This window comes from Symphalangus syndactylus, chromosome 12 (assembly GCF_028878055.3).
Source record: "Symphalangus syndactylus isolate Jambi chromosome 12, NHGRI_mSymSyn1-v2.1_pri, whole genome shotgun sequence".
NCBI lineage: Eukaryota > Metazoa > Chordata > Mammalia > Primates > Hylobatidae > Symphalangus > Symphalangus syndactylus.
In genome coordinates, this window is record NC_072441.2 from 131,277,748 (window position 1) to 131,304,536 (window position 26,789).

Genomic DNA, 26,789 nt, shown 5'->3' on the forward strand with positions numbered 1-26,789 from the left:
TTTTTAGAGAGGTGTAAGAAAGGGGTCAGGAGAGAAGAATAAGAAGGAAAGAAGGTGGTATAGGGCAGGAGGGAGCGCAGAGGGGAGCAGGCTGGCTGCAACAGGAGTGCTAGTGCATGGGGAGGGGGGCATTGGCCAAAGGGCGGGAGTACCACCCAGGCAGTGTCCAAATACATTCCTCACCCCTGTCCCCACCACAGAAAATCTGACTAAGGCCTGAGTAATTGAAGGCTAATTGGGTTTTAGGCTTGTTAATGCTCCTGTGAATGTTTGCAGTGAGGAGAGCCAGTCGATCGGATAAATGACTCCCCGTGGGACACAACGGTGGGAGGAAATACAGAACAAGGGCCTTCTGGATGATGAGCAGGACAGCAGAGTTTTTCAGCCCACTCCAGAGGTGGGGGGTGCTGCGCATGGAGAGCCGAGGAGCCCCTGGACTTCTGTGGGGCAGGGGCAGTGAAAGGGAGGGGCTGGTCCATGTATATTCTAAGGCCAGGCCCTAGTTGGGGCAGAGTCCTGGCAGGCAGTAGGGAGGAGACCAGGAGGGAGGCAGGGACTGGCAACCCCAGCCCAAACCCTACAGACTACAAGATGAAAGGTCTGGTCTCCAAACGGAGGGAGGAGATAGGTCTACCAGTGATAGGCACTGGGGGGCTGCCAGGGCCTCTGCCCACACCCAGAGAGAGGGTTATTTGGTTTGCAAAGAGAAAGGGTCCCTTTTAGAATGATTTCCTGGGCTGGGCTGGAGTGGACCCCTTCATATCCACTGGAGCATCATGCAGTGCCCGGGTCCAAGGCCACAGCCTGCTCTCTCAAATTCCTCTCCGCTGAGTCCTTGTTTGTGACCCATCCCTTGGGCTAAAGGGTCTCTGAGGCTACCCCATCTCTGACCAGCAGGTGTTGTTGGCTTCCGATTGTCAACACCAGAGGAGGCACCCTGAAGGGGTGTCAAGCCCAGGCAGCTAAGGAAGAGAGAGAGGGAGACTCTTAAAGAAAATGGAAGGGTTTGTTTAGTAGAGTTGTTGTTTGGAAGAGTTGTGGGTGTGTTGTAGGGGCTAGAAATGCTAGCTCCCTAGGAACCCACAGAGAGGGTCTTCCAGGGGTAATCCTCACCCTCAGTAATCCCCTCGTCTCTTCTCCAGGGTCAGAAATACAGGATGTGCTTTTAAAGGATCAGCTGCACATTTGTTTCCTCCTCCTCCTCCTCCTTCTCCTCAGGCTTGACTCGGGGACTAGGGTCCCTGGGACAGTCAGGGAAACGTTTAATGAGTTTGTATTCCCAGAAAGCACAGTGACTGACAGCCGCCCTGGGGGTCACTGCTCTTCTTGTGTCCTGGAAGAGGATGCCGCAGCTGCGGGGCGGGCTCTGTGTGTCCCTGTGAGTGCCCGCCTGTGCCCCTGTGCATGTGCACCTGGAGCGGGGCTACAGAGGGACTTCCCAGGACCGCCCTGCCTGTGAAGAGACGCTGCTGCCAGTATCTGGGAAAAGGGGAAGAACTTGGGGGACAGCTGTCCTTTGGGCAGTGGGGCCCCTGTGGTCTGAGCCACAAGCCTCAGCCCTCCACCTGGTCTCCTCAGGTAACCCTCCGCACACGCTACTTGGGCCAGGTTGGTGGGAGGGAAGCCTGAGGCTGCCCACAGTGGGGTTTGGAAGAATCGGGGGACATGGTCGATGTGGAGGCCTGAGTCTGCATGGGTAATGAGACCAGGGACTGGCTTGTCAATAGCATTTAAGTACTTTTCTCCCATTTTCAGGCCAGACTGAATTATTTATTCGTTTCTAGTCAATCGCTGGCAATGTCATTAGCATTTGTCCATCAAAGGTAGGGAACAGAGTGGGAGTGGTCCCCCTCCACTGACCCCACATCCCAAACTGACTCTCAAAGGTCAATCCATTCCCTTCCCTGCCCCTGCTCTCAAGTTACCCTGGGACCAGCATTTTTCAGAGGCCCTGCATGCAGGAAGGTCTCCATCCCCACAGAGCTTCAAGCCTGATGGCGCCAAGGAGCCAGCTATTCTCCAACGCCCTCTCCTGTTATTCCCCAACGCCCTCCCATTATTAACACATAGACCCATTGCCCCACATGCAGGCATCACACTGGCTGCCTGCTTGGAGAGCCAGCCAAGGCTGGCAAGCGAACACCCAGCTGATGGTGGGGCCAGGGACCCAGTAGAGCAGGCAGTTTGGGTTGGCACTGGCCTCTTCTCTTGGTCTAGAGGGCAGCCTGCACCCTCAGACTCAGCTCTCAGTATAGAGTCCTTCCTCCCTGCTCAGAGCAGGTTCCCAAGTCAGCCTCTCCTCTCAGGCCAGACTCATGGGGAGTTGGAGGGAGGCACGATTTGTTTCCACTCTCAGATGAAGCTCTCATTCCTTAGTCAGCTCCCCAGACAGAATCTGCCTCCCGCTTGAGGCCAGGATCGCAGACTGGCTCTCCAGGGCAGGACCTCTCTCCCTTCTCAGCCCATGGGGCTGCTACCTACACCATTAAAACTAAAGGAGCCCGAGGAGGATTAATCCCCAGGGAAGGGACTGCTGGTCCTCACTCGACATCCAGGTCAGGAGCTTCTAATCCAGGCCCTTCCCTGATCAATCTAATCTTCCATCCTCGAACCTGGGACTTAAGAAAGTGAAAGGTGAGATTTCTTGCAGAGATCAGGAAGGGAGTGTGCAGTGGGGTCTTTGGAATGCTCTGGGGAACAATGGCCTGGTGAGGCAGTAGGGACCCTGCACTGGCCAGAGGGAGAGGTTGAACTGGGCTGCCCTTGCAACAGTGGCCTCGGCCAGTCTCACATCCCATTCTGCTGCTGGGATGGCCTTTCAGAGATGTCCCAGATGGAAGTGGGGAGGCCAGATTCCCGCATTGACCAGTCACCTGTGGACTGCCCCCAACAAGGGGACATAACCTTGGGAGAGGCAGCTGAGGACACTTCCCCAGGAAGGAACTCAACCGTGAGGCCACAGCGGCCAACACTCCCAGCACTGCAGGAATGTCTCGGCCCTCAAGGGCAATCTGGGCAGCACCACAGCATCCACTGCAGACTTTCTGGGCAGAGGGATGAATGGGCCCTAGCGATGGCTCGGTTCATGGAGATGTAGGTGGTAATGAAGGTTGGTGGACATGGCTAGATGGGGCAGTTTTGGCGGGCACAGCAGGCTGAGAAGTTTTGAGGTTATGTGGAGGGCTGGGGCTCTGTGGAGGACAAGGCAGAGCAGGATGGTTTGGAGGGACACGAGACAAAAAGTTTGGAGGACAGAGGGAGTGGATGGGTGTTCATGCTGCTCCTGTTGGGCCTGGGCAGCCCAAGTGGATGGGAAGAAGTCCCCCTCAGCATGACAGCTCCTCAGTCGATAAGCAGGATTAGCCTCCTCTTCCTCAGAAGGAGGGGCTCTGCTCCTGCATCAGCCACCAGCTCTGGCCCTAATCCCCCTCGATTTCTAATCCACCCACGACTTTCTTAGGCATTAGCGTTGGGCTCTCAGCTCCCTAAGCCCCACCCTGAAGATGGGAGCCGGGCTCTGAAGGGAATTAGGCCAGCTTCAGAGGATGGCTTGCCAGACAACTGGAGGGAGGCTGAGAGCACCACCCACCCTTCAGCCTTTCCTCCTCTGTGGCTCACCCCCAACCCCAGCCAGGGACCAGGGTCTCAGAGTGATCCCTACCAGCTCCCTGCTAGGACCAGGTGAGGACGGGGCAGAGGGGGCTGAAGAAGAAGAGGCTCCCCACCTCTCAGGCCGATGCTGAATCTAGAGGGGGTGCTAGGCAAGGATATAAGGGTAACCCACAGCTTGGCAAAGGCAGACAGAGCGGAGCTCAGGAGACTGTGCCAGGAGAGAAACCAGAAGGCAAACTGAGGCCAGATTGTGTAGGGCCTTGAATGCCAGCTGAGGGATTTGGCTCTCCCCTGGGGATGCTGAGGAGTCATGGTGGGATTCAGAGCAGTTGGTTTGGTGCCTGTGAAGCCTGGCTGGGGTGAGCTGCAAAGGAGGAAGGGCAAAGGAGTGGGTGGCACTCTCCACCTCCCTCCAGCTGTCTGGCAAGCCGTCCTCTGAGGCAGGCAGGGGCTGGGGTGAGGCTCTTGCTGTGATGTCAGCAACAGGCAATAGGACCCAGAGAGAACACCCAGCATGGGCTCCCAGGCAGCCAAGCAGCACAACACCCTGTGTGGCAGCAGGGACAGGTGCAGCCTGAGCCTGGGGGGTGGGGGCATCCACATGCACCTGTGAGGGAGCAGAGCCGGGGGCACCCAGGGAAAGGTAAAGCAGGACAACAGCCCATTACCTCTCGGCAGCTGCCCTCCAGAGCCTCATAATCATCTATTATTCCAACTGCTAAGAACAGGCAGCAAGAGCCTGGCTGCAGTACGGGACGGGAAGGAGTGGCCTGGGAGGGGGCACCCTCACCTGCCCAAGACACCCCTTCCCAGAGTTGGGAGATCCATCAGCCCCACTCCAGGCCCTGAGAGTGGCCATGAGCTTCTTTCCTATTAGAGGTGTCCAGGCATGGAGCTGAGAAGGCAGGGGAGGGTGCCAGTCTAAAGGTGTCCAGGTCCCAAGCACCAGGAAGGGCCTGTGGTCTGTTCATGAGCTGCTTCCTGGGAAAATCTGGCATCTTTCTCTCCCCTTCAGACCCATCCCTTCCTACCCCCACCCCCCAGGCTAAGTTGTCTGCAGATATTGCAGGGGTGGTTATAAGTATTCATTAAGCCAAATACTTACTAAAATTCTCCTTACCCTAACCCTTGCCCTGGGCAACTGTTGTTCACCCATTTTTTACAGATGAAATAAACAAAGTTCAAAGGGAAGTCACTTTTTCTAGACCCACACAGCTGGTGACAACACTGAAACCAGGGAGGCAGAAAGGAAGGACAATCATTTACAATCCAGGAAGGCAGAGTAGTACAATGGTTACAAGTGTGACTGTTGGAGTCTGATGGATTGGGGTTCAAGTCCACACTCCGCCTGCCTCTTTCCAGCCGGGCAACCTCCCTGAGCCCCAAGTTTCTCATTCGTGAGTTAATCATGCCAACTCACAGGACCCCTACAGCGTGGGCCTTGTAGGAGAATAGAAACACTGTGATCCAGTGGGATCTCTGGGGGGATGGTTGCTGTTGTCACTGCCCAAGGCCACTGAGTAGACAGGCAGAGAAGCAGGGCCTGGTTCCCAGCTCTGTCTGCTTCCAAAGCCCTCAGATGCACCTTCCCAGAGGTGGTGGTAGGCAGCTGGGGTACCCAGACTCCGTGAGGGGTTGGGCAGTAGGGCAGATGAGTCAGGGTATTGAGCGGGTGGTGGGATGCTAAGAGGCTGAGAGGTTCATCATGACAGGTCCGTTAGGCCACCCCAGCGGAGCCCTCTCACTGGGCCTCGCTAATGAGCCTCCACTGGATTATCCGCTCCCACATCCGCTCCGTTTACTCTGTCAAATCGAGTTTGCATTTTAAATGGGAATTTGACAAGACGGGCAATTTGTCTGCTGACGAGGTTAATGGGTGTTAGCCTTGCGGACTAGGGAGGGAGAACCCATGCCCCTGCACAGTCTGGCCTCTGCTCAGATCAATGACCCCGGCTGCTGCTCCTCTCTACTCTGCAGCCACTCTGGGCCTCTGTGTATCCAGAGGTTGTCCCTGTGTCTAGCTCACCACCTCCAGGGAGCCTTCCCAAAGCATCCTGACCTGGGCCACCTCAATTAGTCAGGCTGGGTGATGTCCCCTCCACCTGAATGCAGATAGGATTCCTGAGGGGTGGGCCGTGTCACCCCCTCTCAGAGGAGGGGCCTCCTGTCTCAGCCCAGGCTTCTAGGGCAGGGCCAGATTTTCCCTCAGAGTTGGGCTCCCAAGGGCTGGGGTGTCTTCCCTCCTGCTTCCCTCTACTCCCCGCTCCCATATGGAACTTGGAATGGAGCCAGCAGAGCTGATATTGCCACATCCTGAGTTTCAGTGCTGGGATGGAGACTGGTTGGCAAGAAAAGGTTTTGAATCCATCACCTCCAAGCCAGCGCCTTTGTGGAGCAACTCCCAATGTTGGGGCTCACAGGAGAGCTGGGGAACCACCTGAGACTTCCTGATGAGGCCCGAGTTGACCTCTTCCACATGGGCTCCTTCCCAAGATCCTCTCCCTCAAGAATGAGCAAGAATCCAGAACCCAGGGGCTGGACCAGGCCAGGATGGGTTGTGGCTATAGAAGAAGATGCCTTGGCCTCCCCCTCCTCCCGGGGGCCCAGTGCCCTTCCCTGCCCCGGCTAATGTGCCACAATTACCTCCTAAGTGCCCAAACAAATGTGGCTGCTGGGGAAAGTGACACGGGCTCCAGGTGATGGATTCGTGCCATCGGGGAGCCGGGCGGAGTGGGCTCCGAAAGGGGGGGCAACACTAATATTGTATCAGCGTCGGCGCCGGCGCCACGAGCCGGTGATGAATATGTGTCACTTTACACGGCGCACACTCGGGGGCCTGGCTGCGCAGGCATGGAAAATAGAGTGTCTGGGATTAATGATATTGAAAATGATAGAGAGCAGATTGGAAATGGCTTCGCCCGCCCGACCCGCAGAGATGGAAACGTACCTCACAGCTCTCTGCCCAGGCCTGGCCCCCCACCTGCCCCCCTTTACCTTCCACGAGCTGCAGAGGCCCACAGCGAGGACCCTGAGTCTTGGTCCTTCCAGGGGCTCCTCAGGGTGGCAGACATTGGGTGGGTACACCTGTGAGCAGAGACACAGAAAGCAAGAAAATCTCAGCCCCAACTCACCTTTGACCTTGGTCCCAGATAAGCCTGACCCCAGCCACCCAGCGAACCTTGGCCTTGTCCACAGACCAAGCCCTGACCCCAGTTCCAGCCGAGCCCTGCCTCTGGCCACAGAGTGAGTCTGCAGAAGCTTGAGTGTCTCACAAGACCATGAGGGCAGGGGTAGGGGAGGGGGGTCAGGGGTGGGGGTTGGTGGCTGTAGAGGTGAGGCTGGAGAACATGGACCCCTCAGTGTAACGCACCCCACTGCCAGAGGGGAGGTCCACGCCCAGTCTGTTACTCCATGGTGTGGACACCTCAGCAAGAAAGCAGGCGAACAGGTGTCTTCTCCACTGATGTCATTCTAAGTATTTATGTTGGGTTTTTGACTGTGTCTGCACACATACGTACATACTTGCAGGTATGTGTACATGTATGTTTACATCTGCTCACAAATACACCTGTGGGGTTGTGTCTGGCATGTGCAGGAATGTACATAACTGGGTTTGTCACTTTGTGTGCCTAGGTGTGTGTACAGCATCTCTGAGGACTGTATGTGTGTGAGTGTGGCTTGCCTGAGGCCACTCTGTGCATGGTGATGCCTGTGGTGAGCACACATGTGTGTCTGTGTGTGTGAGTGTGTGTCTGTATGTTTACCCACAGATGAAGAGACTCCAGAGTGTGGCCATTAGTTAAGAAAAACTCTCTTTTATGAGGCCTGACCCTGGTCATAGGCTAAATTCCCAATATCAGGGCAAGATGCCTTTCCCTGTTGGAATAGATCCTATCACACTGGAATTTTATCAAATTTCCCAGATGGACAGCAACCCTGAGACCATCAGTCCAACCTCAACATCCATCCCAACATCAGTCCCCATCCAAACCAAGGTCAGAGGATGCACCTACATCAACATTGTTCATTCAGTCAACAAACACTCTTTGAAGGCTCATAACATGGCAGGTGCCATCTCTGGTGAGCAGAAAAAACACAGCTCCTGACCTCATGGAGGTACAGCCCATCAGAGGAGTGTGACACTGAGCAAGTACACAGATGAGGAAACACAATGACAGTGTGCAAAAAGGGCCACAAAACAGGTGTTCAGAAGACTATGATAGAAATTCATGGGGTGACCTGGCATTTGATCAGGGTTGGCTCCTCTGTGCAGTGACATTTGAGCTGAGGAATGAGGAGCCAGCTCTGTGGAAAAAAGGGAACAGAAAGAGCAGAGACACTGGATGTATTCTTGGTCTTGTCAGGACACAGAGGTCCCCGGAGAGACAGGAAGAGAGGCTGGGGCCAGCAGGGGCTTCGGTTTTGTTCAACATGGGAGGTAGAGCCACTGGAGGGGTTAAGCAGGAGAGTGTCATGATCATATTTGCATTGTTTTATTTTCGTTTATTTATTTAGAGATGGGGTCTTGCTCTGTCACCCAGGCTGGAGTGCGGTAGCTTATTCACAGGTGCGATCATAGTTCACTGCAGCCTGGAACTCCTGGGCTCAAGCCGACCTTCCTGCCTCAGGAAGATCACTCTGTTGGGTGGAGGAACACTTGGAGGTATTGACAGCAGAAGCTGGTAAACCTTTCTGGAAGTTCTGGTATCCACACCAGGCCCAGGGTCCATACCCTCCCAGCAATAGCAGCAGCGTGCATACATCACAGCCATCACTAATACCACCAGTTGGTGCTTCCCAGATGCATCTCGGAGGCCTGGGGTTCCCTGTCCACTTTCTCCCAGTCCTGCTACTTTACTCCTGCCTGAGAGAGTGACCCTTCCTCAGCTCCACTCTCTTTCCCATGGGGTTACCTGGAAATGCTCTCTCCCCAGACCACCTGGATCTTCCTAGCTCTGCTCTGCTGTCATCCAAAGAACCAGTCCTGCAAAAGCTAGGAGTTCCTATGAAGATAGGAGAGAAGAAGGGAACTTCAAACTGGTGGTGAGAAGCCCTGGTCTGAGCAGAGAGTCCCTTGTGCCCAGAGTCCTTTTCTGGAGAAAGAGGCACAGCTCCCAGTGCAGCCCCACCCCCAGCTGTAGGAACCCTGAACACACCTGACAGTGTCCCCACGGGGTCCTATTGCACTGCACAGCAGTGTCCCCTCGGGGTCCTATTGCACTGCACAGCAGTGTCCCCACAGGGTCCTATTGCACTGCACAGCAGAGGGCCTATTGCACTGCAGAGCAGAGGGCCAGCCTCCTGAAACGAGAAAATACTAGCACAGGGCTGGCACAAGGGTGGTGCACAGGAAATGTGAGTGGAGGGGAAGGACAGAGTCCCATAATGGGTGCAGGCAGAGCTGGGCGACCTGACTCCACCCCAGGCTCAGCACCAGCCCCTAATCCTACCCTGTTGCCTGCAGCCCAGGGCAGGCAGGCTCCCTGTTGGCAGTGACCTCTGTGTTTGGAGGAGGATGAGGGGCTGCCTCTCTCCCTCTCTGCTTTCCGGGCTGCCTCTCTCCCTCTCTGCTTCCGTCTGTCTCTTTCTGCTCGCTTGCTTTCTCTCTCAATCTCTCTTCGTCTCTGCTCCTTTCTCTCCCTCCTTCCCTACCTCTCTCTCCCTGAGTCATTTGCAGAGCGGAGATGGCCTAGCCCATCTGGGAGTGAGAGCGCGGCCCGGTGACGGAGGCGCAGGTAATAGCCGAGTGGAGGAGAGAGACGTGGAAATTTATGACATTGAAAATGACTGAGAGAGAGCGTGTATGTGAGTATGGGAGGAGGAGAGGGCAGGAGGGGTGGGAAGGGAGAGGGAGGGAGCTCGCGTGTGCTCTCACCGCACTCACAGCCCTACCCCTCCCTCCAAGGGAGACCAACCTTGTGGAGAGGAGAGGACATGGGGGAGTGGGAGGAAGCAGCCAGACCAGAGACGAAGGCAGACAGACAGACAGACAGATGGTAGGACAGGGATGGCAGGTGGAAGGAGGGGAGGGAGAGGAGCAGGTGAGCCCAGGACACAGACCGAGGCTGAGAAGCACTGTGGAGAGACGCCCAGGGCATCTGCCTTGTCCCTGCCCTGGCCCCGCTCTCAGGAGCTCTGCTCTGAGGGAGGATGTCCCCGTGGCATATGGTAGCATGGAAGCTGCAGTCTGAGCTGGAGATTTGCTAAAGGAGGAGGCCCAGAGGAGGCCAGGCATGCTCCAGGTTGCACAGCAGGTCAGTGACCACATGGGGCCTGAACCTAGAACTTCCTCCCAGCTTAGGCTCTGTGTCCCACAGGTGCTGGGCTATGGGGAGCCAGGAGGTAAAGGAGCTAGATCTTGTAGCCATCTGCCCCTCCAACAGCTCTTCCCTCTGGACCATGGGAGGCAGGGGAATGGCCAGAATGACCTCTCCATATCCTCTGGTAGTCAGAAGAGAATGTTTCCTTGGGGTGCTAAGCCCATAATCCTCTCTTCCATAGCCACCCTCAGACCACCTGGGACTCTGTTACTGAGGACATGAATAATTAGACATCCTCCAGAGAGCTGAGCCCCTCACCTCCACCCATGGCCACCCAGGCCCACAGACGATACTCCACCCCTCAGCCCCACTTTGCTTCCTCTTGGTTCTCATGCTGCTGAGTCCCCACTCCAGCCCAGTCACCATCCCTTGCCCTGGGACTCCATTCTTTGTTAAGATCCCCTCCCTTTCTGGGCCTCCGTTGCCTCATCTGTAAAATGGGAATAACAATGCCTTTCTATGCCCATCATCCTGGAGCTGGAGAAGCAATGCCAGGACTCAGAGGGTAGACCTCAGTCTCCTCAAGTCTCAGAATTCTTCATTGGAACATGGAGGTCATCTTAACTCCAGGGGAGTTGTCAGTAGTTATGGCCGATTTTGTGGGTGATGTTGGCAGAAACAAGACTCCCAGGCATCCCAATGTATATACACACTCAGCCATCTCCCAAGGAAGCTGGTATATCAAGTAGTCAAAAGGTAGAATCCTCCATGCCCAGGTGCAGGAGAAGGTTGAGTCCTAAATATGAGGGGTGCTCTGTCCCAGGCATACAGCTGAGGAGGTCTGAGCCAGGCCCTAGTCCTCTAGCCCAGGCTCCGGAAAGACAGGTAGCTTCCGGCTCTTAGAGACCTTACCCCCTATCCCCAGCAATATGGGCCCTGACTGAACAGGTGTCCAAGTTTCCCTGACTGGAAAGCAAAAGAGGTTACTCCCTACTCCACATCCCTGCCCCCTTCTCCCGACCAGCCTTCCACAGGGGCCCCGCTCTCCTCCCCTCTCTTTACCTCCCTCTCCTGCTCCATAGCACTCTGGAAAACGTTCTTTGATTAGCCTCTCCCAGCCAAGAGCATTCAAAGAGGCTGTATAGTGCAGTGGTTGAAAGCACCAGCTTTGGGGCCAGAAAAGCCCCAAATCACAGCTCTGCCCTTTGGCTGGGTGAGCTTGGGCTCTTCATTTAACATCTCTGAGCCTTGTTTCCTCATCCTCGTCTGGCAAATGGAGCCATACATGCCTGGGTCTAGGACTGTGTGAAGATCATGTGAAGTCCTGAATGCAAAGTGACTGGCACAGAGGAGATGCTCAGCAAATGCCAGCTGCCATCTCCCCCCCAACCCCATGCTACATCTAACTGCGTCTTAGTTTTCTGCTGCACTTAGAGGATAAGGATGAGAGCTGAGGGTGGGGAGAGAAGGAAGAGCAGCAGCAGTAGCAGCTTCAGGAGGCTCCTGATCACTTAGAAGAGATGAAGGCTGAGCTACAGTGGGAGAGACTCAGGTTAACCCTGAGAGGGACTTCCCATACTGAGACCCTGGAGGAAGCCACATTTCAAAAGCCCCGCGTAAGTCCAGTCTGTTCCCAGGACCGTATCCTCATCCTAGAGGCAGCTCCGAGGAGGCAGCAGCTGCCCTGTCTGGGGAGCAGTGGGGGAGGTGAAGAGTTCACCGGCTCCGGGGCTGTGGGCTGCAGGCCTCCCACCCAGCCTTGGTGCCCTGGCCTGGCCCACTGTGGCCACATAAAAGGTGACGGATGGTTAATAGGGGAGATAACAGGATTCATAAGGGAAATTTATCGGTCACTCCGGTGGTATAAATATGTTTATAGCGGACCAAGGGGAAATGAAGAAGCCCCGATAAATCACCATGAAGCCACCAGCCACTAATAGGCAAGCAGCAGTGGGAACCCCAGTGTTGGCGATTGCAGACACCCCCTCTGGCTGCCCGCTAATGGCATGGCGGGGCTGGAGACTCATCAAGCTGGACAGATGCCCAGCCCACGCCATGGCAGGAACAAGACCCCAGGGGCCACCTCTGCTGGACCTGAGCTGCCCTGCCTGCTGTGCAGCTCCCACTTCCCCCAGTCTGGACTCGGCCAGGCTGGAAGGGCTGAGGGAACAGGGCAGGGGGTATATGGACCAGGTCTAGGAGGCTTCATGGTGCACAGGTTAAAGAGACTCTGGAGTCAGAACTGGCTTCAAAACTTTATCTGCCATTTCCCAATCCCTGCCTGTCTTAGAATTTCCTTGTTTGCAAAATGACTTAGCAACCTTAGAAAGCTGTTGTGAACAGTAGAGAGATAATCCATTATCATAGTGCTTGGTATTTTGTAGCCTCAAAAATGGCACCTCAGCCTCCTGAGTAGCTGGGACCACAGGCGTGAACCACCATGCCCAGCTAGTTTTTAATTTTTTCATAGAGACAAAGTCTGTTGCTCCTGAGCTCAAAAGTGCCAGGATTACAGGCATGAGGCACCTCTCCTGGCCATCACCATTTCATAGATGAGGAACCTGAGGCTCAGAAGTTGAGGGTTCCCTGGGATCCCACAGCTAGAAGAGAAAGGCTCTGTTTGATTCCCAAGACTAGAATCTTCTCACTGCCCCAGTGTAGGCCCCATTCCCTCCTCAAAGTCACTGGGGGTTCCCTGAACCTCTTCCCCCAGAAGAGACCTAGGATTTCAGGGGCCCTGAAGCATTCAAGTCAAAGCCCTGGGGCTCTGGCAGTGACTTGCTGGTGCTGATGACAGCTCTCCATCTACCCCTTCTCTCCCTGCCCCTGCTACTTCCTGTCCCCCTCTCCCCAAGCAAGGGCTGGCCTCAGCTTCTGTGACCTCACCCCAGTACTGTGGTTGCCTAAAGCCTTCCATCTGATCTGTATGGGAGGCCCATATCTGGGCTCACCGGCCCTGCCGTCTTTGTCACAGTCTCTGTCCAGGCCAATGTGTCCTCTAGCTCAGCTTACTCCTTCATTCATTTTTTCAGGAAACATTCAAGGACCTTCTTCCAAGGGCACAATACTGAGCAACATGGACAAGGTCTGGCCCTATGGCGAAGTCAGGTCTGGGTCATGGAATTGAATGGCGTGTGTTGCCAGGTATCTTGGGACTCATGCCTGTAATCCCAACACTGGGAGGTTGAGGTGGGAGGATCGCTTGAGGCCAGGAGTTCCAGACCAGGCTGGACAACACAGCAAGACCCATGTCTACAAAAAATTTAAAAAATTAGCAAGGCATGGTGGCATGTGCCTATAGTTCCAGCTACTTGGGAGACAGAGGTGGGAGGATCACTTTAGCCCAGGAGGTTGAGGCAGCAGTGAGCTATGATTGCACTACTGCATTCCAGCCTGGGTGACAGAGTGAGGCCCTGTCACTAATAATAATAATAATAATGAGTGCATTGTGTTGAGGCTTAGGCACATTGTGTTGGGGAGGCCTGGAATCACAGAATGGGTAGAGGGAAGGCAGGAAAAGCATTTTCAGAGGAGGGAACAGCTTGAGCGGGTGGGGAGGAAGCAGGACCTCCTGGGCCCACTGGGGCCGGCTGGTCTCCCGGTTTCTCTCTCAATGCTGAAAGGCTGCGCATCATGCCCTACATAAGCTCCACATCATTTCGTCCCTATCCTCAAGCCCTCCTCCCTTTACTCGTGGTCATGCTGTCCAACCATCGTTCTTACCTCCACCCTGGACAAAGCCGCGGCCTCCTCCCCAGTTTCCTGCCAGGATGGCAGGTCCCTTTGCAAACTACGCCCAGCCCAGCGCTGCCTGAGCCCCAGATCTAACCCCAAACCCCCAGTCTAGGGGCCTCCCTGCCCAGTGCCACAGTCAGCAGTGCGGAGGGCCTGCGTCCTTACACAAATGCCAAGGGAAGGGGAACAGGGCCTTGAAGGTCCTGAGACCCCACCTCTTCCCGCCTGCTCGGGGGAGAAGAGGGACTGAACCGCCTTGGCACCCGTCCGGCCCTCCGCGCGTCTCGCTGAATCTCGGTCTCTCCCCGCCTTTCCTTCGTGTCCCAGACTCTCCAGTCCCTGCCTCTCCGGCTCTCTCCCGGTCTCGGGCTCCGTTTCTCCGTCTCTCTCCCTCCCGAGGCCCCCTCCCCAGCCGGGCGGGGTAGATCGCTCCGTAAATAGGCGGATGGCCCGGGGCGCTGCGGGCGCAGACACTCGTTTTTAGAGCCGGTAATTGACTCCTTTCAGTTGATAATTCATGGCTTGCATATGCGCTTTAATGCGGGCGCCCGGGGAGGCGCGGCAGGCGGGGCTGGAGCGGGGCGCGGGCCTGCGCGGCCGCCGGTCCGTGGTCCGTCCGTGTCCGCGGGAGACGTGGGCGCTCCCACCCGGGCTGCCTGCCGAGCGCTCCCGAGGCCGCGCGCGGCAGAAGGGGCGTGCGCTGGGTGGGACGCAAAGGCCAGGCGGTCCCTGGGCGGCGCAGGGCCTACTGGCTGGTCTTTCGAACTGAATGCGGGCGGGGGCATGAGGGCACCCCTTCCCCGTGCAGCCAAAGGGAAAACTGAGGTTCAGAAAGGCGATAGGTCTTAGGCAGAAACGAGATCAGAATTCAAGACCCCCTTCCTGTAACGTCCTAGTCAGGGCCCTTAGCCCCAGCTTTTCTAGAGCCCCTCACCCTGGGAATGCTCCTGTTTCTCAGCTAAATTCCTCCGCTGGAGTGACCACCCTGTTGCTCTCTCACAGGCACCCGCATGAAGGGCTGGCTCTTCCCCGTGAATTCTGGGCACAGACACCCAGAACTGAGCAGGCCCCTCACCCCATAGCGACTGGGGAGCGGGAGCCCGAGTCCCTCCCACCTGCTCCCTCGGTTTCTGAGAGTCTGTCTCATCCTGCAGCTGGGCAGACATGATCTTCAGCCCCATGTTACAGACGTTTAGAGAAGCTGGAGACTTGCACAATGTCTCAGAGGAAAGAGAGCCAGAACCTGGACCCGTGTGTACCCCGACCAAGCCCTCCATGGTGGAAGGAATAGGAGTGGGAAGGGGAGGAGGAGACATATGGTCCAGGAGGTTCCACATGTACCCACACATGGACCTCAAAGAGGCCCCCACAGCAAGACAGCAAATGACATCCACAGTCACAGATCACGGAGTGATTTCAGATGAAGATGGTGCTGGCAGGTAGTTGTCACGAGTCAGAGGTTAGGGGTCAGCACTGGAGCTGGCGCTGGAGGTGGGGAGGTTGATGACTCCAAACATCAGCTCAGGAGATACTAGAGAAAGCCCAAGACGAAAAGAAGTCTGCGCCTAGCATAGGGCTTCCCATTTATTCAGTCCTTCCAGCTGGTATCTGCCACCCCTTTTCCCCAGGCTAATTCCAGCCAAAATGGAATTCTACCTCCTACATCTTAAAATCTGCAAATATTTAACCTAAAGCCAAAGTGCCTGCTAATTCCTGCATCCCTCTATCTCTGTCCCTCCACTCGCTAGTTTCCCCATCAGCGCAATGGAGTTCCAGCAAAGGATCTCACTCGAGAAGTCGCAGCGACAGTGGGTCTGAGAGCAGAGGGCAAGGGCTGTCCGGGGCTTGTGAAGCTCAATGCTGCCCCCTGGTGCCCAGAATGCCGCAGCCAGCAATGGGATGCAGGAACAAGAGGCAGGAGACACCCGAGATCTCTCACCTTTTCCAAGCTACTCAGAACTCCCTCGTACAGGGCAGGGAACACAGGGCATCAGCCATACTAACCTAGTCTGAGGGGAAACTCTGGGGCTCCCTCTCCTGCAGAGATCTCAGACTCTGTGGTAGAATTGGTGTGGGGGGACACGTGACGTCAGCAATAGCCCTGTCCATCCTGCACATGGACACCCCGAGTGGTTCCTTCTTATGGGAGGCAGAGGCAGGGCTGCCCCCTCTGCTGTGCAATTCCTGGGGTCTTCATCTGAGTTAAATTCTTTTAAGTCAGGATTTTTCTGCCTGAATTTCACATTTGTGTTCAGAGGGGGTACTCAAATAATGTAGCGTGGATGGATGAATTCCATTCCTTTGCATTGTCTTCAGAAGATCTGTGCTATCAAGTACAGAGAAAAGTGAGTTCATGAATTTGCATAGTTGGCGGAAGTAGGGCTACAAAGAGGAATGGGATGGGGGAAGGGAGAGATTTGATGGGAGGAGGATCTCAAGAGAGTTCAGATGAAGGGAAAATAATGGGGGGGTATGTTGGAGGGATCAAGAAAGGCTTTCTGGAGGAAGTGGTATTTGACACAGGGTTTGAAGGACACAGAGGACAGCAATGGTGTTCAGGTGGAGGAAACAGTCTGCATAGTGACATGGAGCCAGAAGCATAAGGTGGGCTTGTGCTGGTGAGAAGGCTCCGGTTTGAGGGAACGGAAGGAGGCAGTGCTGTGGTGGAGCCATGGGAGAGGAGGCTATGGAGGATCCTGGAGACATGCTGATGTCAGACCAAGGAATTGGTGTTTTGTGGCAAAAGCACTGAACTGTGAGCCAGGGGTCTAGGTCCTAACCCAAGCTCCACTCTGACTGGGTTCCACTGTCTCAGCCTTGCTCTCTGGAGCCCTCTCCAGACGTCAGTGGGAATCATGGCAAGTTCTTAATCAGGACAGTGCCTAGAAACCACAGCTCACAGAACGGTCAAGCTGGTAGGTACCATAGACCTTATCAAATCTAACCCCCTCAATCTGAAACTCAGACGAGAAAACTCAGGTCCAGAGAGATGAAGGGACTTCCCAGCATCACACAGCAAGTCAGGGACAGAGTCAGGACTTGGACCCAGATCTCCAGCCTCTCTGTTTGGGGCTCTTTCCCCACTGCAGTCTGGGGGTAGCATCAGGGGGACTGAATTGGAGGAAAGCAGCTAGAGGCAGAAGACCACCAGGAGATTACAGCCTCACCCAGACCAGAGATCAGGAGGCTGGGGCCAGTCAGAAAACGTTTATTGAGCTCCTCACCCTGCTCCGCATCCCGGGCCCATCTGAGGAATATTGAGCACCCACGTAGAGGGACCAACAAAGAAAAGGAACCTGGTGGGGTTCCAGAAGGAGGAGACATAAGGTGGACATGGTATTCATGAGAAGGAAGGGGCATCAGGAGCACACTTGGGTGAAGATCTACAGGAGTCACACCAAGAAAATGCTTTAGAAACAGGGTCTCGCTATGTTGCCCAGGTTGGTCTCAAACTCGTGGCCTCAAGCGATCTGCCAGCCTCTGCCTCCTGAACTGCTGGGATTACAGGTATGAGCCACCACAACCAGCCCCATGTTTCGTGAGCTGTTACTCCATTCCAGGAGCCTGTCACTTGGGCCCCCTCTGATTCTTGACCAAGGTGTCCACCTCCTTCATGAACCGGACACACAGCTCCTCTTCCCATGGCAAAGCAACGCACTGCACAGTCACCGGAAGTCCGACGGATCCTCTTACCGCCTGCCAGGAAGGAAGGTCGGGAACTCAGAGCCTGCTTCCTGCTCACAGGCCCCTTGCCTGGCTCTGTTCATCACCCATGCTATTCTGGGCCTCTGTACCAAGGGTTGGTCTAGGTATGCTTTAGTCCAAACATCCCTTTCCCAATCTATATTAAGGTAAAAATGACCTAGATCTCAGAATTCCAGGCTTCCTCAGCTCTCAGTGAAACCTGAAAAGACTGTTCTGATTTTATTGTCCATAGTTCTCCAGGGTTAACATGTAAAACTTGCTCCCTGTGCAGAATGCTGATTACAATGATGAAAGAGAAAGCCGAGCATCCGCCCAATGTTCAAGCAAGAGAAAGAAGAGTGTGCTAATCCCTGATCCAGAGCCTGGTTACCCTTCCACAGTGAAAGCATTGCCTTGGCCCAAAACAGGCCCAGGAACATGGGGGCTAAGCCTGAGTCCCTGCCATGAAATCCAAACATCCTTGTAGGAATTCAAACCTGTTTTCTTTGCTTTATGATGATATCATTTGAGGCCTTCTTTGCCTTTGTCTCTGGAGTCAGATCACCTGCTTCAAGTCCCAGCTCCTCCACTTCAATTGGCTGTGTGGCTTTGGCCCAGTCCCTTAATCTGTCTGTGCCTCCATTTTCCTCACTTAAAAAAACCTCACAGGAGAGTTATGGAATTTAATGGTTTAATATTTATTCACGGCACTTTTAAACAGATCCTGGAACAGAGTAAGTGCTCAAGACACATGAGATAGTGTCATTATTGTTATTTTCTCAGAATTCAGGTCAGCAGTTCCACTGGGTAACTCTAGCACTAAAATCGATTTCCAGAAAAAGTAAGTTACTCAATGTCTGACCCAGATACGTGCATATGTTTCAGAGTCGGCCTCTTTCTCTTCCTCTCTCTCCTTCTCTCTCTCACCAAAGTCGGGTGTGTTATTTTAGACCCAGCAGTTAAATATTTGGTAATATTTTCTTTTATGAAACCACCTCTGACTTACTAATCATAGTATTTATTGAACAATTCCTACACACAAGACCTTATGCAAATTGCTTCATTCTCTTTTTCAAATTAATTAACCTTCAGCACAACCCTACAACGTAGATGTTTTTATTCCCATTTTCCTGGTGAAGAAACGGAGGTCCCAATAGAGGTCATATCCAGAGCAGATACACAGTAAGCTCATAACTAGCGGCTTTTCCCTGCTCTGCCCTCCCTGCCTCTGAGATCATTTTTACCTACAGCAACGCGAAGAAGGCCGGGCGCAATGGCTCACACCTGTAATCCCAGCACATTGGGAGGCCGAGGCAGGCGGATCACTTGAGGCCAGGAGTTTGAGACCAGCCTGATTAACATGGTGAAAACCTGTCTCTACTAAAATTACAAAAATCAGCCGAGCGTGGTGGTGCACGCCTGTAGTCCCAGATACTTGGGAGGCTGAGAGGCAGGAGGATGGCTCAAACTCAGGATGTGGAGGTTGCAGTGAGCTGAGATCGCACCACTGCACGTCAGCCTGAGCAAGAGTGAGATTCCATCTCAAAAAAAAAAAAAAAAAAAATTAGCTGGGTGTGGTGGCAGGTGCCTGTAATCCCAGCTACTTGGGAGGCTGAGGCAGGAGAATCACTTGAACCCAGGAGGCAGAGGTTGCAGTGAGCCGCGATTGTGCCACTGCTCTCCATCCAGCCTGGGCGATAAAGCAAGACTGTCTCAAAAAAGGAGAAGGAGAAGGAAAAGGAGGAAGAAGGAGAAGGAGAAGGAGGGGGAGGAGGAGGAGGAGAAGAAGAAGAAGAGGGGGAGGAGGAGGAGGAGAAGAAGAAGAAGAGGGGGAGAAGGAGGAGGAGGAGGAAGAAGAGGAGGAGAAGAAGGAGGAGGAGCGAGGGGGAGGGGGAGGAGGAGGAAGAAGAAATGTAAAGAAAACCACTGGTTTTGCAAAGTGTTCTCCCCTGACATGGATGGGGCTGACAAGAAGGTCAAATGATGTGTCCTCAGGGTTGGGGTGAAACTAGCGTAAGTGCCAAAGGGGGAACACCAGGAATGACCAGCCCCGCCCTACTCTCTCCACCACCACCCGTCAGGGGCCCCAACCCGGATAGAACCAGCCCTGGTTTGTCCCCGCTGAGGGAGGGTCTCGGAGAAGGAAACTGACCTCCGAGAAATTTTTGTCAGAACTATCTCCGTAGCAGCCCTTGTAGAAGGCCAGTTCCTCCTCGTCCTGTAGTGTCACGATAGTGACAGGCACCACGCCCGCGGGAAAGTCCAGGAGGTTGTACAGAGTCACGTAAAACTGGCTTTCTGCAGGAAGATCCAGATAAGCCCAGGAAATCGTCAGCGCAGACTCAGGTAGGGAAGAATGTGGGTGGGCGCCCCCTCCCGGTCCTTCTGGGAACTTCAGCGCTCTGGGCTCGGACTAGCAGTTTGTGTCAGGAGTCATCTTGACAATGGCCTCGTGTTCTCCCCAGGGTGGAGGGAAGGACGGAATCCGCATTGCAGAAGCCTTACTCAGTGCCAGGCACTGTGCTGGCCTTATCACATTGCTGATCCCTTGAATCCTCTCCACTCTGTGAGGTGTGGATTACTATTTACTGTGTACAAGTGACGAAATCGAGGTGGCAGGATTAGGGGCTTTTCCAAGGCTACACAGCTAGTGGATGGCAGAGGATTCAGCCCATGCCCTCCTGTGCACCGGACTTCAAGATAGTAGGGGTGTACAGCGCCACCTGGAGTTGAAAGGACAGCTCTTCTGCAGCAGCCACATGTGTGCAGGGAGAGTCAGGCGTGGGATGCGCCTTTGGCTGGCCACAGTCGGGGGACCCAGGAGGACATGTTCTTAAGGTCAGGGGAGAGGATTCCAGGCTCGGGTTTGGAGCTGAGTTTTATCCTGCCTTGGGCAGCACCTTTGAGACCAGCATCTGTGCATGAGACCCAGGGATGGCCCATGTGCATGGGACCCAGGGATGGCCCAGATATTGCCCTGTCCTGAGCCCACGTTTTAGGCAGGCTGGGCTGAAGACCCCTTTTGAAGTAGGGCAGCAGAGGACATGTTAAGAGTAAATGGATGGGCCGGGCACAGTGGCTCACGCCTGTAATGCCAGCACTTTGGGAGGCTGAGGCAGGTGGATCACCTGAGGTTAGGAGTTCGAGACCAGCCTGGCCAACATGGCGCAACCCCGTCTCTACTAAAAATACAAAGATTAGCTGGGCATGGTGGCGCACACCTGTAATTCCAGCTACTTGGGAGGCTGAGGCAGGAGAATTGCTTGAAATCAGGAGGCAGAGGAGATTGCAGTGAGCTGAGATCGTGCCACTGCGCTCCAGCCTAGGTGAGACAGCAAGACTCTGTCTCAAAAAAAAAAAAAGAGTAAATGGATGTGCTAGGTGGAAGACGCCAAACACAAAAGCTTCATACCCTTTGCTTCCATTTGTATGAAATTCTAGAAAAGGCAAAACTATGGTGACAGAAAGCAGACTGGTGGTTGCTGGGGTTAGGGATAGAGTGAACTGCAGAGACATGAGGGAAATTTGGGGGTGATGGAACATATATCTATAAAATCTAAAAATATATTCTGTTCTGTATTTCTGATTATAGTGGTGGTTATACAACTGTATACATTTGTCAAAATTCATCAAATTATACTTAAAATCGGTGAATTTTATTGCGTGTAAATTATACTTCCATAAAGTTCATTTTTAAAGTGAATGGAAATTGCTAACAGGTATAAGTTTTCCTTTCAGGGTGACAGAAATGTTCAGACATTAGATAATGGTGGTGGTTGCACAACACTTTGAAATACTAAAAGCCACTTAATTGTACACTTTAAAATGGTGAATTTGTGTTATCTTTTATCTCAATTTAAGAAATATTTCTAAAAAGCGAATGGAGACAGAGGGCAAGATCACAGAGGCTGGGGCAGGACTCGGGAGTCCTGGACTCCCAATCCCAACCCCACCAGGACCCAATGCGCTCTCACCTGATGCTAGGGAGGAAGAGCCTATATAGAAGGCAGAGCCCAGAACTGGCACCAGCAGCACATCCAGGTCCAGGGACCTCCACTTGGCTATAAACTCTTGCTGATATTCCTGCAGGGACAATGAGGGATGGGAGGGGTAGGACCGGCAGGGGTTACTGTTTGCCAGAGAAGGTCAGATGCTGTCAGGCAGCACTGAGTTGCACACCAGGAGGAAGTCTCAGGCTATAAGCTTCGGCCTGAGATACCTGTGGAGGTTCAGGATCTTCCCAGGGACAGAGGTGAAGGGATGGGAAGCTGAATTTCAGGTCACAAGGATTTGGGGACAATGCTCTATGGAGATGGACTAGAATAACTTCTGAGGTCACCAAGCCCCCCCACCCAGGTCCAGCTGGGCCTTCTCTGCAGGCCAGGCCATAACTCTGACCACTCAGGGCACTACCCAAGCGTCTGCAGCGCCAGCTCCAGCAGCCCCTCAAGGTCTTCCCAGGCATGCATTACCTCCACTGCTGTGTGCTGCTCCCACAGTTTCTTGGGTGTCCTGAAAGAATGAGGAAGACTCTGACAAGTTCAAAGGTCAGCATGGGAGGGAACCCTTTTATACAAATGGGGACATGACACTCAAGGCCTCAGTGCACGCTGCAAATCAGCTGATGAGCTGGGAGTGACCCCGTGTCTTGTGCCCTGGCCAAGACATCTTGCCTGCTCAAGGTCCCCAAGAGCACACATCCTCTGGTCAATCTACCCCCCATTCCACCAGTCACAGGAACTCATGGGCTGCCTCAAAGGCCACAGGCTCCTTACCCTAATCTGTGAGGCACCCAGTTAGCCCTCAGGCCACTCCAGCCCAATTCTGCCCAGCATCTCAACACCAACCCCACCAGGCCAAGCCCAACAGCAAACCCAAGCCCATACCAGCCTCTCCCAACCTCATCTCTAACCCTAACTCTAGCCCCACCCCAACTCCAGCCTCAGTCCCAACCCTCTTCCAAATCTATCTTCACCCCACCAACCCCAACTCAAACCAACTCCAACCCCAGCCTCAGTCTTAAGCCCATCCCCAAATAAAACCTAATCTCAACTTCAGCCCCACATTTTACCTCAACTTAGCCTTAATTCAGATTTTTATTTTCCTTGAGACAGAGTCTCTCTCTATCGCCCAGGCTAGAGTGCAGTGGCACCATCTTGGCCCATTGCAACCTCCACCTCCTGGGTTCAAGTGATTCTCATGCCTCAGCCTCCCAAGTAGCTAAAGACACGTACCACCACACCCGCTGATTTTTGTATTTTTAGTAGGGATGGGGTTTCATCATGTTGTCCTGGCTAGTCTTGAACCCCTGGCCTCAAGTGATGCTCCCCGCTCAGCCTCCCAAAGTGCTGGGATTACAGGCGTGAGCCACCACACCTGGCCTTAATTCAGATCTTAACTCCAAATCAAGTCCCAACACCAATCAAAAGTCTCAATCTAATGCTAATGTCAGGCATGATCCTAAAACCCTAATTAGAGTCCACAATCTAAATAGTTCCCCCCTAAGTGGATACCAACTCTAGCCATATGCCCTCCTCAATTCCCACCATCCCATGGACAACCATTGTGCGCAGGAGCTGGCCCTAGGGAGACTCACCCCACTCCACGAATCTCTTCAAGATGCTGGCTAGTTTGGGGATCCTAGAAGGGGGCTGAGTGGGGGAGTTCAATGTCAGAACCCACAGGGAAACAGCCAGCCTGCCCAGGAGGGGGTCCAAGAAGGGCAGCATTGCTCAGCGCACTGACATGGAACCCTCGGATCCTCAACAAGCCTACACCACTTCACCAAGCCCTGAGCCTCTCCGAGCTCACACTGGCCCTGTAGCCCTCCAAATGCCCTTCCCCCTTTCTGAGCCTCCTCTCTGAAACCCCCTCCCCTCTCTATGAGTACCCTACTCTTTTAGCCCCATCCCCTTCTTTCATTATTATTTTTAATTAATTTTTTTTTTTTTGAGACAAAGTCTTACTTGTCACCCAAGCTGGAATGCAGTGCATGATCTCAGCTCACTGCAGCCTTGATCTTCTGGGCTCAAGTGATCCTCCCACCTCAGCCTCCTGAGTAGCTGAGACCACAGGCATGCACCACCATGCCCAGCTATTTTTTTTTTCCATTCTTTTTAGAGAATGGAGTCTCACTATGTTGCCCAGGCTGGTCTCAAACTCCTGGGCTCAAGTGATCTTCCTACCTTGGCCTCCCGAAGTGCTGGGATTACATAAATGAGCCACCGCGCACCCAGCCCTTCATTCTTCTTCCCCATTTTGAACCCCTCTCTGAGCTACCACCATTCTCTGGGCCTCATCCTCCTCTCTGACCCCACTTCCACCCTTTCTGTGAGTTCCCTCTGCTTTCTGAGCCCCTCCTACTCCCTGTGCCCCCTGCCCTTCCAAAGCCCTCCCTGACCAGGGCCTGCACTTACTATGTACTTTGGGATCCAGGCCAAGAAACACTTGACGGGGTCTGGCAGGCAGAGCTGGTTGACCATGCCCTTTATGCTGAGATCCACAATGTCCCCCTCTCTGAGGAACCAGTTGCAGATGGGTAAGTCACAGCCCTTAGCCAATGGCCTGCCCCCACAGCCACCCAACTTCCACTCCGTAGACAAGAAGGAGGCCAAACCCAAAGAAGCACTTCTGCTCTCAGCCCCACCCCCGGAACAGGTGCATCCTAAAGACAGGCCCAGTGTGTGGCTTGCGGCATAAGGTCACACTATTAGCCAGAGGCATCCCAGCCCAAGCCCCCAGTTTCCCTCCTGGGACTCAGATTGGCTCCAGCCCACTCTCCTACCTTGTTTCCACCATGCCCCACCCCTGAGTCCCAGCAGATAACGTACAGCTTCTCTAGCAGAATGGCCCCTCCATCAGTAAATATCCCCGCGGTGTACAAGTCTTTGATGGCATGCTCTGCCTGGGGGATGGAGAAGGGGATAACCTGGGGAGGCAGAGGCAGAGTCAGGGTCTGGGGCTTCCCCGACCCTGCCTGGTTCTCTGTCTCTGCATCCCCCAAGATTTCGAGAGGTATGCCACATCATCTCATGCATCTCTGTCCACCTCAGCACCTCAGCATGGCATGGGAGGCCTGTGTCACTGGTTGCTTTCCTGCCACCCCACTCCCTCACCCTCACACACAGATGCGACAGAACAGAATGAGAGCAGCCCTCATTTCCTTCATGCTTCACTGTGATCCAGCCAGCGTGCCAAGTGCTTTATCTATGGAACCACATTTAATCTTCACAGCCACCCCATTGGGTAGAAAACAAGCCCAGGGAGGTTAAAAGGCTAGCCCAAGATCACATGGTAGAATCTCAAAAGGGAAACGAGGTCAGGACAAGACACTGGGGGCAGGGGAGGTGGGGGTAGGGCTAGGGTGGGGATTTTGGAGACAGAAAGCTCCTTATGGCCACTTGATGGAGGCAACACAGACCCAAGCTAAAGGAATTATAGGAGTGAGTCCCTGAATCTCCACCATTGAAGGAGGAAGCACAAAAGCTTGATGCCTTCCTTATAGGGTAGGACTCACCCTATCCCCACCTCCACCCCATCAGTTTTCTCCAGGAAGCAAAGGGGGAACACAATTATCTCAGCACCTCAAACTCAGATGTAGCCACCTTTGTCTCCAAGGATGGCCCCGCCCAGCATCCTCGCACTGACCTGGCCTCTCTCTCGCCCAGGACCAGGTGAGACTACCTGGTGTCATGCATCCTGGAGCAGCCAGAAGGTGAGCTGCACAGCCCTGGCCATGCTAGGGGATGGCTGGATGTAACCATCTGATTCATAGTAGCCAATTCGAAGGGGCTGGTTACTGGTGTAAACCTAGGGGCACAAGGGGCTGGGTGGAGCTCGGAGGAGAGATTGTGCTGGGGACAAGGTGGCCCCACTCTCTCCAGGAGCCAGACTTTAAGGGCAAGGCCTTGGTCTCCAGCTGTCCTCACAAAGGGGGGAATCTACGTGGACACCCCAAGACCCCCTGGGAGCCTCCCTATATACTCTCCAGGCTCTAGGTGCTCTGGGGAAATCCCTGGTAGAAGGAGAAATGGATGAGATGGGTGATTGGGTGGATGGAGTGGATAGTAGATAGATGGTAGACAGACTCCTGGGTGGGTGAGTGGATGGATGTATGAGATGGTGGGTAGTTGGGTGGGCAGAGGGTTGAATGCATACGTGGTGAGTGAATGAATGGATGGTTAGAGTTGAGTGGGTGGGCAGGTGAGTAAATCATGCATAGACACAAATATCTTTAAGCTAGAGAAATGTTAGGAGAAGATGAGGATGGAGATCCACCAGGGTCTGGGGTGGTGGGCCCCTAGTCCTGGGAAGTGGGGTGCTGCCAGAAAGGCAGCCGCCCCTCACCCATCACACAACACGTTTTTAGGGGCAAGTCATGGATGATATACAATGATCTCAGGTTGATAATGCTAGGAGGGGTGTAGGGAATCCGAGGAACAGACATTACCGGGAGGTAGACAGAAACTGCCCTATGGAAAGGGTTCCGCAGTCAGATAGGGCTGGGTTCAAAGCCAGCTCTGCCAGTTACTAACTACATGATCTTAGGCAAGTCATTTCACTTCCCCTCAGTCTCCCCAGCTGTAAATGGGAGGAGCACTGCTCACTCTATAGAGTGTTAGGATGAGACACACAGAGCCTGGCACACAGCTGGTACAAGCAAATGTTGTTGAATGAATTAACGAATAAATGAAGGCTGCTGTAGACAGAAGGGTGTGGAGTGATCTCCCAGCCTAACCTCTTTATTGTACTGATGGGGAGGCTAAGGCTGAGAGAAGAGATGTGACTTGGCCAGGGTTACCTAGAGGGTTAAAAACCCAGCTTAACTGGATGTCACACCCTCTGAACCACACTTGCTGAGTATTCTGCCTGCATGAGTTGGGTATATGGCACTGGAGGCCCTCTTTGGGGGCACTTACAAGCTATGGCTCCAGATAGCCAAGAGGCCAAAGCAGCTGGCGTCTCGCAGGGGAAGGAAACAAACTGGACTGAGTATGTGGGCTTCTCACTCACTGCAGCCTGGGGTGGGAAAGGGGGTCTTCACCTGGGAAGGTAAGATGGCAGACAGGTCAGGGAGGAATGATGGTGGGGGGCAAGGAAACCCCCAGGTCTGCTCTCCCACCTGGCTTACCTCCTCCCTAAAGGGCATCTGGGGCATAGTGGGGTCCAGTCGGTACATGTCTTCACTCAGCAGGGCTTGCAGGGACAGCGCCAGGCTCTCCACGTCCCGGGCCATGGGGCTAGCCACCGTGGTCACCGCACAAAAAGGAGGGGAGAGAGGCAGGCACCTCTCATTTTGTTTGTTTGTTTGTTGTGTTTTGTTTTTTGTTTGTTTGTTTTTGAGACGAAGTTTTTCTCTGTCACCCAGGCTGGAGTCCAGTGGCACGATCTCTGCTCACTGCAACCTCCACCTCCCGGGTTCAAGTGATTCTCCTGCCTCAGCCTCCCCAGTAGCTGGGATTACAGGTGCCCGCCACCACACCTGGCTAATTTTTGTAT

At 54.0% G+C, this 26,789-nt stretch overlaps 1 protein-coding gene across 1 annotated transcript in view; it reads right to left on the reverse strand.

Annotated features, from left to right (window-relative positions):
- LOC129468953 (fatty-acid amide hydrolase 1-like) overlaps positions 1-26,526 on the reverse strand; it is a 47,062-nt gene extending 20,536 nt beyond the window's left edge. Inside the window, exons 1-6 of the mRNA XM_063628243.1 lie at positions 26,418-26,526; positions 26,210-26,291; positions 21,764-21,803; positions 21,266-21,374; positions 19,444-19,589; positions 6,607-6,696 (exon numbers count right to left, since the gene is read on the reverse strand). Of these exons, the coding sequence (XP_063484313.1) occupies positions 6,607-6,696; positions 19,444-19,589; positions 21,266-21,374; positions 21,764-21,803; positions 26,210-26,291; positions 26,418-26,526 (576 nt within the window). The remainder of the gene's footprint in view (positions 1-6,606; positions 6,697-19,443; positions 19,590-21,265; positions 21,375-21,763; positions 21,804-26,209; positions 26,292-26,417) is intronic.
- Between the last annotated feature and the right edge of the window lie 263 nt (positions 26,527-26,789).